The sequence below is a fragment of the Argentina silus genome (genome assembly GCF_951799395.1).
Source record: "Argentina silus genome assembly, chromosome: 1".
Classification (NCBI taxonomy): Eukaryota; Metazoa; Chordata; class Actinopteri; order Argentiniformes; family Argentinidae; genus Argentina; species Argentina silus.
Window position 1 is genome coordinate 31,930,252 of NC_139655.1, and position 10,983 is coordinate 31,941,234.

At 46.0% G+C, this 10,983-nt stretch overlaps 1 protein-coding gene across 1 annotated transcript in view; it reads right to left on the reverse strand.

The window, feature by feature from the left end:
* Positions 1 to 3,676: 3,676 nt before the first annotated feature.
* Positions 3,677 to 10,983, reverse strand: part of map7d2b (MAP7 domain containing 2b) — a gene marked incomplete at both ends in the record, with an annotated part of 12,403 nt that continues 5,096 nt past the window's right edge. The window contains 8 exons of the mRNA XM_083685658.1: positions 3,677 to 3,923; positions 4,948 to 5,122; positions 5,861 to 5,924; positions 6,400 to 6,504; positions 6,788 to 6,968; positions 7,038 to 7,176; positions 8,579 to 8,784; positions 8,875 to 8,996. Coding sequence (XP_083541784.1) covers positions 3,677 to 3,923; positions 4,948 to 5,122; positions 5,861 to 5,924; positions 6,400 to 6,504; positions 6,788 to 6,968; positions 7,038 to 7,176; positions 8,579 to 8,784; positions 8,875 to 8,996 — 1,239 coding nt within the window. The remainder of the gene's footprint in view (positions 3,924 to 4,947; positions 5,123 to 5,860; positions 5,925 to 6,399; positions 6,505 to 6,787; positions 6,969 to 7,037; positions 7,177 to 8,578; positions 8,785 to 8,874; positions 8,997 to 10,983) is intronic.

A 10,983-nucleotide genomic window follows, 5' to 3' on the forward strand; every position in this document is an offset into this window, starting at 1 on the left:
CAGCATCTAGAATAATGAACTAAAGAACAAATGTGGAAAAAGAGATGGGCAGACCAACTCCAATGCACTGAAGACTGCAACGATGAACAGACACGTCTAGTCATGTCAGGAGGTATTGAAATACAGCATCATGACAACAGCCATCAAAACACACAACTCCACTGTCTTCACCTCCACGTGGGCTTACCTGGGCAATAATGAATGATTGGCACCTCACAGGGGAACTACAACTGCGAGAGAGGCACACATGCTGAGCTACACACACCCTGAGAGCAAAGCATAGACAGGTCTTACAGTAAGATCAGTAGCACAAGACAGGTACAGTAAGCATGTATAATTGGATACAGTAGTTGTCAACAGAGCCTCCTTTGAACGCAGTATGCTGCCCCGTTGGTGAGATCTCCATATACGGTCAAGCTGTGTTGATAGCTGTTGTTCCACATCAGCGTCTGTTTGAGAGAATTGACTGGTAGAATGAATACGCATAGACTGGTGAGATACTGTACAATTGGTCGTTCATGGGTCTTTGCGTTGCAGGATAAGCAATCCAGTCCAGAGCGGAGCGGATGAGGGTCTTCAGAACAGTGTGACACGACCAGACAGTGCAAACTAAAGCTACAGCTAGCGCAGTTACAGTGTCCAAAAACACAAACACCCACACCTTGTCAATACATCCCCACCTGCAAAAAAAAAAAAAAAAATACAGAACCATTCACAGTTTAACTTTTTTTCTTAATTTTTTTGCACAGTTAATTTTCTTAAGATTCCTCTTCATGGAGTTCGGTGCCTCCACAGATATTTTCGACCCTTCACTAAAGCTATGGACAGCATAAGAAACCGAAGCCTGACTTTTTCTCTCTCTCTCTCTAAGTGATAATGGGATTATAATATATTATCCACTTCCGTAGAAGACTTTCTCCAGCTGCGGGATGCTAACATATCTAGATTTGAGTAGCTGAGTTTTATGTAGCCTAAAGAAGTCGAGAAGACTCGTCGTCCAATCAACAGTACAGCGCGTCAGTGATGGTGTGTGAACATTACAGTACCAACCATCGTAAACACTGACAGAAAGAAACTCCTGACATAGTAGTTATCACAGCTACGACCCCCCCATACAGTATACAGTATATGTCGTCTCCACTGAAGATGCTACAGGGTTGACGTCAGCGTGTTTCTCACAGGATAAATGCTACGGGAAATGAACAGGATCATATCGTATCCCCAAAGACAGTGTGGTGACATCATCATCATCTACCGACACTGAGACAGGTTTATACAGAGCATTGTTATACAGCCAGGACAGAGAGACTAAGCTTTACTTTACAGGGTGAGTATTAACTGATTAACCGTGTGTGTGCGTATGGGGTGTGTACCTGCACCTTATGTGTGTAGGCATATAAAGTATAAGGGTGTATACATCAGTGTGTGTGTGTGTGTGTGTGTGTGTGTGTGTGTGTGTGTGTGTGTGTGTGTGTGTGTGTGTGTAAACAGGATTTTCTGCAGAGTATGCAGAGGTTTATGGATGAAGAACCAGACATTCAGCAATTGCTTGCTCTCTGTAGAAGCCGGGGGGTGCAGAGGGAGGGTCTCCCCCCCTCCCCCCCAGTGAGGTGGAGGGAGGGAGGGCGGAGGCACAGGCAGCTGGTCTCTCTCTCTGGTCTCTCTGATGAGACGGGGAGAGACCACCCTGCTTCTCCTGGCTCCTGTCTGTACCCATCCAGCTAGCTCCAGCCCAACGCAGTACCCTAGAGGAGGGGATGAGGAGGAGAAGGAGGAGGAGGAGGAGGGGGAAAAAGAGGAGAAGTGGGAGAGGAGATGGAGGAGGAAGCAAAGGGTCAGTTAGAGGATTATTGAGAGACAATTAGGTAAAGGTGCTTATACGTACAGTGCATTCGGAAAGTATTCAGACCCCTTCACTTTTTCCACATTTTGCTATGTTACAGCCTTATTCTAAAATGGATTCAATTATTTTTTCCCCCTCATCAGTCTACACACAATACCCCATAATGACAAAGCCAAAACAGGTTTTTAGAAATGTTTGCTAATTTATTAAAAATAAAAAACTTAAATATCACATTTACATAAGTATTTAGACCCTTTACTCAGTACTTTGTTGAAGCAACTTTGGCAGCGATTACAGCCTCAAGTCTTCTTGGGTATGACGCTACAAGCTTGGCACACCTATAGTTTCTCCCATTCTTCTCTGCAGATCCTCTCAAGCTCTGTCAGGTTGGATGGGGAGCATCGGTGCACAGCTATTTTCAGGTCTCTCCAGAGATGTTAGATCGGGTTCAAGTCTGGGCTCTGGCTGGGCCACTCAAGGACATTCAGAGACTTGTCCCGAAGCCAATCCTGCGTTGTCTTGGCTGTGTGCTTAGGGTCGTTGTCTTGTTGGACGGTGAACCTTCGCCCCGTCTAAGGTCCTGAGCAATCTGGAGCAGGTTTTCATCAAGGATCTCTCTGTACTTTGCTCCGTTCATCTTTCCCTCGATCCTGACTAGTCTCCCAGTCCCTGCCGCTGAAAAACATCCCCACAGCATGATGCTGCCACCACCATGCTTCACCGTAGTGATGGTATTGGCCAGGTGATGAGCGGTGTCTGGTTTCCTCCAGACGTGACGCTTGGCATTCAGGCCAAAGAGTTCAATCTTGGTTTCATCAGATCAGAGATGGTTGTTTCTCATGGTCTGAGAGTCCTTTAGGTACAAACTCCAAGCGGGCTGTCATGTGCTTTTTACTGAGGAGTGGCTTCCGTCTGGCCACTCTACCATAAAGGCTTGATTGGTGGAGTGCTGCAGAGATGGCTGTCCTTCTGGAAGGCTCTCCCATCTCCACAGAGGAACTCTGGAGCTCTGTCAGAATGACCATTGGGTTCTTGGTCACCTCCTGGATGATGGGCCTTCTCCCCCTATTGCTCAGTTTGACCGGGCGGCCAGCTCAAGGGAGAGTCTTGGTGGTTCCAAACTTCTAAATCATGTCCAATCAATTGAATTTACCACAGGTGGACTCCAATCAAGTCGTAGAAACATCTCAAAGATGATGGAAACAAGATGCACGTGAGCTCAATTTCGAGTGTCATAGCAAAGAGTCTGAATACTTATGTAAATGTGATATTTCAGTTTTTTATTTTTAATAAATCAACAAACATTTCTAAAAACCTGTTTTTGCTTTGTCATTATGGGGTATTGTGTATAGATTGATGAGGAACAAAAATAATTGAATCCATTTTAGAATAAGGCTGTAACCTAACAAAATGTGGAAAAAGTGAAGGGGTCTGAATACTTTCCGAATGCACTGTATGTTTTAAGTTTGGTAAGTGTGTGTGTGTGTGTGTGTGTGTGTGTGTGTGTGTGTGTGTGTGTGTGTGTGTGTGTGTGTGTGTGTGTGTGTGTGTGTGTGTGAGTGTGTGTGTGTGTGTGTGTGTGTGTATGTGTGTGTGTGTGTGTGTGTGTGTGTGTGTGAGAGTGTATGTGTGTATGTATGTGTGTGTGTGTGTGTGTGTGTGTGTGTGTGTAGGTGTTCCTACCTTGTTACTGGATGTCCAGTTGTGTGGATGGTTATTCTGTGTGTGTGCTCCTGTGTGTGTGTGTGTGTGTGTGTGTGTGTGTGTGTGTGTGTGTGTGTGTGTGTGAGTGTGTGTGTGTGTATTGGCGTGTGTGCATTTGTTCCTACCTGGTTACTGGATGTCCAGTTTGGCGGCGCTGGAGCTGAGGCTGTGGGTGATCTGGGAGGAGTCTGCGGCGGGGTTGTAACCCTGAATCAGCAGGTTCTTATTGAGGTCTCCGATCGCTGCGGCGCTGTCACGCTCCTGGGCCGTGAGGTCCATCAGGTGCTCAAAGGCGCGGGTGTTGCTCATGCTGTTTAACCCCTCGCTGACCGGGGAGAAGTCCTGAACACTCACCAGCTCATCCCTGGAGACTGGACTGCAGGAGACATGAGAGTGTGTGTGTGTGTGAGAGAGAGAGAGAGAGAGAGAGAGAGAGACACAGGTATGCCAGATATTAATCCAAAACTAAAGGCTAAAGTACCGGAACGACACACGGTCGCTTTGTTGGTCTTATCCAAAAATTAGATTAAATTAAATACAAGTATTTTGTGTTACTTTTGTCTTTTTGTCTCGCATATATATATTTAAACCATAAACAAAGTTAGGCAGACGGAGAGGAAGATAGAGACAAAGAGACAGAGGCCATTTCTCAATTGATAGAAACTCAATTCTTTGTCCTCTCCTCCGTCCTCCACTCACGTCCTACTCAAAACTTCACTGGGAAACGAGGAGAGGAATCGAGGAAATTGAATGAGGACACGAGGGTCAGAGGTCGTAAGATATTAGGTATTACATTATTACACACTCTCCCACACACGCACACACACACATAATTAGTGTAGAATCAGCACTAATTGCTTCGCGAATTGTTGATCTTGATACTTCATGATTCATTTTCATATGAGAAAAGATACTGTAGATCTGCGATTCTATTGAAGCCTGCATGCCATCCATCAAACTGTAGTAAAGGGGCGTGGGTTTAATACGTCAGCAGAATGCCTGTAAACTCTGCATGAGGGTACAAGCTCCCCAACAGGGGAGCTTGGGAAGAAGGCGAGGAGATTCCTCCATGTACCTGTCGGACAATTGATACGCTACTACATATGGCGAACACATACTTTCTGAGTCACGGAGGCCATGAGGATGGAGAAATCAGGGACAGATTTTCTAACAATTGAGAAAGGGCCAGAGAGACAGTCAGAAAGACAGACAGACACAGACAGTCAGATAGAGAAAAACAGGCAGACAGCAAGGCAGACAGACACAAAGACAGACAGCAAAACAGACATACAGACAGTCAAGACAGACAGACTGCGAGATAGACACAGACAGACAAGACAGGGAGTCAGAAACAGCCAACCAACCAGCCAGCCAGCCAGACTAACAGTCAGACAGCCCACCTGACGTCCATAGACTGTACTCCATCTGACAGCTCATCTCCACAGCTTTTAGTCTCCAGGGGTCCCAGGGTGATGAGGGGCGGCTCCACCTGGGCCGGGCCAGAGAGGGGGGGCACCTCCACCACCGCGTCATCCTCTGACCCCCCATCTGCCTGGCCCCTTACCTCAGACACACCTGCGGAGTGAGATGTTACAGGGAGTAAGTCTGTATATATTACTGCCAAAACCTGAGTACAGTGGACAGTGGTGAATATGTGGACTAAACTGGAGGATCCAGGTGTCCAGTAAGCATCAGTCTAAACTGTCGTTCAAAGGCGTAGTATTAGTTTTGCACCTTGCTGCCTTCTCTGGCCACACATTTTAAAACATACATATGGTACGTTTTCTAATAGCAGCAATTGCGTGCATGTCCTTTGTAAACAGACACAGCGTGAAATAGGAACACATGGCCAGTGCTCGAGCACAACACCAGATTTGAGAAAGTCCAGCTTTGTTTGGACCAAAACAGCGTTCTTCACTGAACCTCCAGATTAATGATGGCCATTTAGCACTTTCTTATTTTAAAGGTGAAATCTACAAACTGGACCTTTAACGTATTTGTGATTTTGAAGTCAAGAGGTCAAATCTAAATATAAGAGCATGCAGATACTCAGAGCAAGTGAAAGGAATGTTTGTGAATTGGGGCTAGTGGCTACAGTATTTCTGAGCAGACCTAGACAATGCAATCCACCCTCACATCCATCACAGTCTTATCTTCACCTGAGACTACAGCTCACTGAGATACTTCTCTTCTCCACCACACAGGGGAGGCTCTCTCTCCCTGCCTGCCTCACTGTCTGCTGAGTCACACTGCAGCTGATTCAGTGTGTGTGTGTGTGTGTGTGTGTGTGTGTGTGTGTATGAAGGCTTATACCTGAGGGAAGGGACGGGGTATCAGCCTCGCTCTTCCGTGTCCTCTTCATGATCTCTTCAATCCGCTGTGGAGACACACACACACACACACACACACACACACACACACACACACACACACACACACACACACACACAAGGCAGGAGTTTAGAGCAGCAGCAGCCTTTCGGGCTGATGCTAAACAGTTAGTGTTGAGAGGCATCTGGGACTTGGGACTGCAGAGACATATGTAAACCCCAAACATTCAAGAAAAGCTACAAATGCTGAAAGTGTGAAATAGTTGATCTAGAATAATGATCATACAAAGGTACACAGTTCATGTATGAAGTAGCATTGAATGTGGTGTGCTGAATCGTGTGTTGTTGTTGTTACTTCTTTTACTGTGCATAGATATGAAAGTTATGAAAGTGTGTTATGGTTGTATGTGTGTGTGTGTGTGTGTGTGTGTGTGTGTGTGTGTGTGTGTGTGTATGTGTGTGTGTGTGTGTGTGTGTGTGTGTGTATGTGTGTGTGTGTGTGCGTGTGTGTGTGTGTATTACCTTCTTCCTCTGCAGTCTCTCCTGCTCCTCCTGTATATGCAGCAGTTCTCTCTCATGTCTCTTCCTCTCAGCCTCCCTCTGAGCACGCAAGAACGCCTCCTCTCTCTGAACACACACACACACACACACAGACACACAGACACAGACACACACACACACACACACACACACACACACACACACACAACATGTTCAAGACAGCACACAACAACATAACCATTGAATATTGTGAACGTGAATATTCAGCTCTTGAACTGTGTATCACCATGACAACCAGATAAGGGATTTCTAATTGAGAGGCGCTTCTTCATATCGACTAACTCTGAATAGACAGCTTGCATTAACACACATACACAGTAGTGATAACCTATCAACTTTCACCGCTGACCTCTCTGTCCAGCTGCTCCTGCATGTCTTTCCAGCGTTGCTCCTTCAGTCTTCTTTCCTCCACCTCTCTGTTCTTCCTCTCCTCCTCCCGTCTCTCTCTCTCCTCCTCTGCTCGCAGTGCCTCTCTCACCTGCCGCTCCCGCGCCTCCTCCTCTCTCCTCTGCTCCTCCTCTGCTCTCAGTCTGATGAGAGAGGGATATGTTACTTACACACACACACACACACACACACACACACACACACACACACACCTCTCATCCTCCAGTCGTTGTCTCTCCTCCTGTTCTTTCTGTACGCGGGCCAGACGCCGTCTCTCTGCCAGCAGTCTAGACGCCTCCTCTGCATCCGTCGTACCGGCAACATTTCTGCCCGTGGGCGTGCACGGAGACTCTGAGATGGGGGGGGGAGGGAGTGGGAGGGAGTGGGAGGGAGGGGGGAGAAAGGGAGAGGGAGAGGGGAGAAAGGGAGAGGAGGAGAGGGAGTGGGAGGGAGGGGGAGGGGAGGAGAAAGAGAGAGGAGGAGAGGGAGTGGGAGGGAGGGAGGGAGAGATAATGAGAGTGGGGGTAGACAGAGAGAGAGACAATGAAGGGTGAGAACGGACAGGCATCAGGGAAGAGACAGACAGACAGACACAGACAGACAGACAGACAGGCAGGCAGGCAGACAGACAGAGTCAGACGGAGAGAGGGTGTTGACAGTGAGGGGGGGGTGGGGGGGAGAAAGGGAGAGGAGGAGAGGGAGTGGGAGGGAGAGAGGGAGAGATAATGAGAGGGGGTAGACAGACAGAGAGAGAGAGAGACAATGAAGGGTGAGAACCGACAGGCATCGGGAAAGAGACAGACAGACAGACAGACAAACAGACAGACACACAGACAGAGAGGCAGACAGACAGACAGTCAGACAGACAGGCAGGCAGACAGACAGACAGACAGACAGAGTCAGACAGAGAGAGGGTGTAGACAGTGTGCGCGGCAGTTCTGTGTGTGTTCTGGCCTGCAGGCAGACTGGGTAGTTCAGGTTACAGTCCTCCTCTCTCTCTCCTCTCTCTCCTCAAGGACAATGACATCCAGCCAGCCAGCCAGCCAGCCAGCCAGCCAGCCAGCCAGCCAGCCAGCCAACCAGCCCCCTCGCTGATCATTACTCAGCCCCACCAGAGCTGCACCACCCAAACTCTGTCATTAGCTAGTCATAGTACAGAGGTCGACCTCGCTTTCTACTGTATTTGACTATATGTCATGCATTTGGATACTTTATAAGGGTCCACAACTAAAATAATTGTCACAAAAGCCCAACTCTTTTGGAGATAAACTCATATACAGTATCAGTACAAATCTGGCACACAGGCACAACCACTAGGGTTGGGCCGATATTCAATATGATCCAATTTTGTGATATTTGGAGCATATTGTGATATTGTTATCTTACAGTCAATAGTCTTTAAAAGTGCTTCAAACTCCAGGAAAGTCCTGATGTTTTTGCAATCTAGCGGTTAAAACAAGTCTCTTTCTTTCACCAGACCGTTTACATTAAATATGTCATACTTCAGCAATAAACGGTATCATCGTATGTCGTGATATTTGGAGGAAAATACTCAGTAAGAAAATGTTCACCCAAACCTAACAAAACACATATACACACATATACATACATACACACACACACACACACACACACACACACACACACACACACACACACACACACACACACACACACACACACACACACACACACACACACACACACACACACACACACACACACACACACACACACACACACACACACTTACCAGCTCCCAGATCTCTGCTAGTAGATTTGGGGATCCTCTTCTCTGGGGGCTCTGGCTTGGAGGACTTCCTCTCCAAGGTTCCATGACCTCGGCCCTCCTGGTTGCTGTCGGTTCCGGGGGTGGTGGCGGGGCGCTGTCTGAGGGGGGAGGGGGGGTACTGGCCGGGGGAGCAGGGGGACTGGGCACGGCTCTTGGTCGACCTCACCCTGGAAGACATGGCAACACAAGGTCATCAACGTTCTTCATCTTAAAAGCATTGACATAACCTCTGTGTGCGTGTGTGGGTTGGTTCGTACCTCTTTGGTGTGCCCAGGCCTTTGGTCTGGGCTCTGGGGGCGGGGGTTCGGGTGGGTGTGGTCGGAGATTCAAGGCGCTTCATTGGAGAGTCGGTCAGGCAGGGGAAGGGACTCTTCTCTGTCTGCAAGCACAGCCAGAGCAAAGATAAGCATAATGTTAGCTAACTACTGTATAGTGGTAGTGCATCATAAGCAAATCAACAATGTATAAGTTGCATACCTCTTTGGTGAAGGATGTGATTACTTCTCCTGTATTTAACTGTGTTTGTATTTTTTATGTGTTGCCTTGTTAATCGTATAGATATTGTAGACAGGGTGCACCTGCAAAAGCGGCCTTGGTCTCAGTGTGTTTTCCCCTGTATAAATAAAGCTTGAATAAATATGCATAAGCAAGGCATTAACCAATTAGGGCTGTCAATTGATTAAAAATATATCAAGTTAATCGCATGGTTTGCTGTGATTAATCACAAATTAATCGCAATTTCTGTTTGGTCAAATGTAACCCTAGGGGTCTAAGCAAGTAGGGCAGGGCTATTCAACTCTATTCTTAAGGGGGCCAGATTTTCAAAATGTTATTTGCAGGGGGGCCAGACATATTGGACATGCATGCAATTATTCTTCCCAATAACTATATACACTTGTAAACCAACACACAAACACCACTATATTCATATAAAGTACCTTTAATTAATACAATTAATTATTTAAAATATAAGTGCTTATTATAGGCCTATATAAGTGCCTACTTTTCTTTCTTTTGAATAACACTTTTCTCACTGACTGGATATGAAAACAGCATTGGACAAGAGCAGAAAAGTTCATATGAAGTCAGTTCTCAGGCAAAGATGACGGTGTTCATTTGTCATGAGGGATTGGGTGTTTGTTTTAATAGTGTTCATGTGAGAGAATCTGGATTCAGGTGTACGCCATTTAGAATTTTGTGAAAAACACCTAAAACACTAAGGCTTTTATCTGCACCGAACTTGAAATGTAGCATCAATGGACTGAGGCGCTCACAGGATCCATTTTGTTTATCATTTGAACAAACAACATGGCCACTGTTAACTAATGAATTGTCCGGAGGGCGTGGCCTCTCACATAAATGGTTATAAGTCAGTAAGACAATTGATCCAATCATAATGAAACTTGGTACACAAGTTGAAAAAAGGGGGAGCCATAAATGCCATATTTTGATATCTTTTGATGTGGTTCACCAAATGTCATGACATTTGGTACACATGCCCTTGGGTACAAGCCAGTATCTTAAACATGGTCATGATGGGCCATACTGTTGGGCTTATGGGCGTGGTCTATCATATACTTAGCAATAAGGCTGGAGAGTATCGTGAATAAAGTCACAGCTGAGGGGCGTGGTCAGGCCCGACGCAAAGCAGAGGACAAAATAACAGTAGCCTCTTCATATCATTTACTAGCAATGCCCACAACCCATTACTCACGAACTAACCCTTTAACCTATAGACGCAAAAGAGCATTTACGCATTTACACCAATCACATAAAAAACGAAAATTCAAAGTGGGTCTACCCTTTTGCAATAGACCTGGTAGACATCTCCAAGGCTCTCCCTTGACCATTCTCAGACACACGTTTGATCCTGTGACCTTGCCATGAGGCTTAGACTGCTTGCAGCTTTAATTAACGATGTTTTCATTGAAAATAACTAATTGGGTTTAGATGTCATATAAAGGGGAGAGAACACCATTTGTTTTAGCATCTTCTCAGCCAATAACAATTCAGCCAGGTGTGATAAGTCTTTGTAACTGGTTAAATAAAGTTAAATGGAATAAAAATGTTCTCACTTGTATCTACTTACGTGGGCCAGATTTTCTAAATCCATGTTATTTAACATGACAAGCTACCTGTATACAATGGAGATGGATGCATGGATCTTGCTGAGCTACAACAACAACAACACAAATTCAAAGGGAATAATCCCCCATGTTTCTGATTCAATTGCTGTTCTAAAGGAACTTGAATAACTGTCAAATCTCTTCAGCATATTACGAGAACTAGGCCTAGAGTACATATTAAAATGTAAGGAGTGGGACATAAAAGACAAGTTAACCACATTGCTGCAGCAAAGACTACTC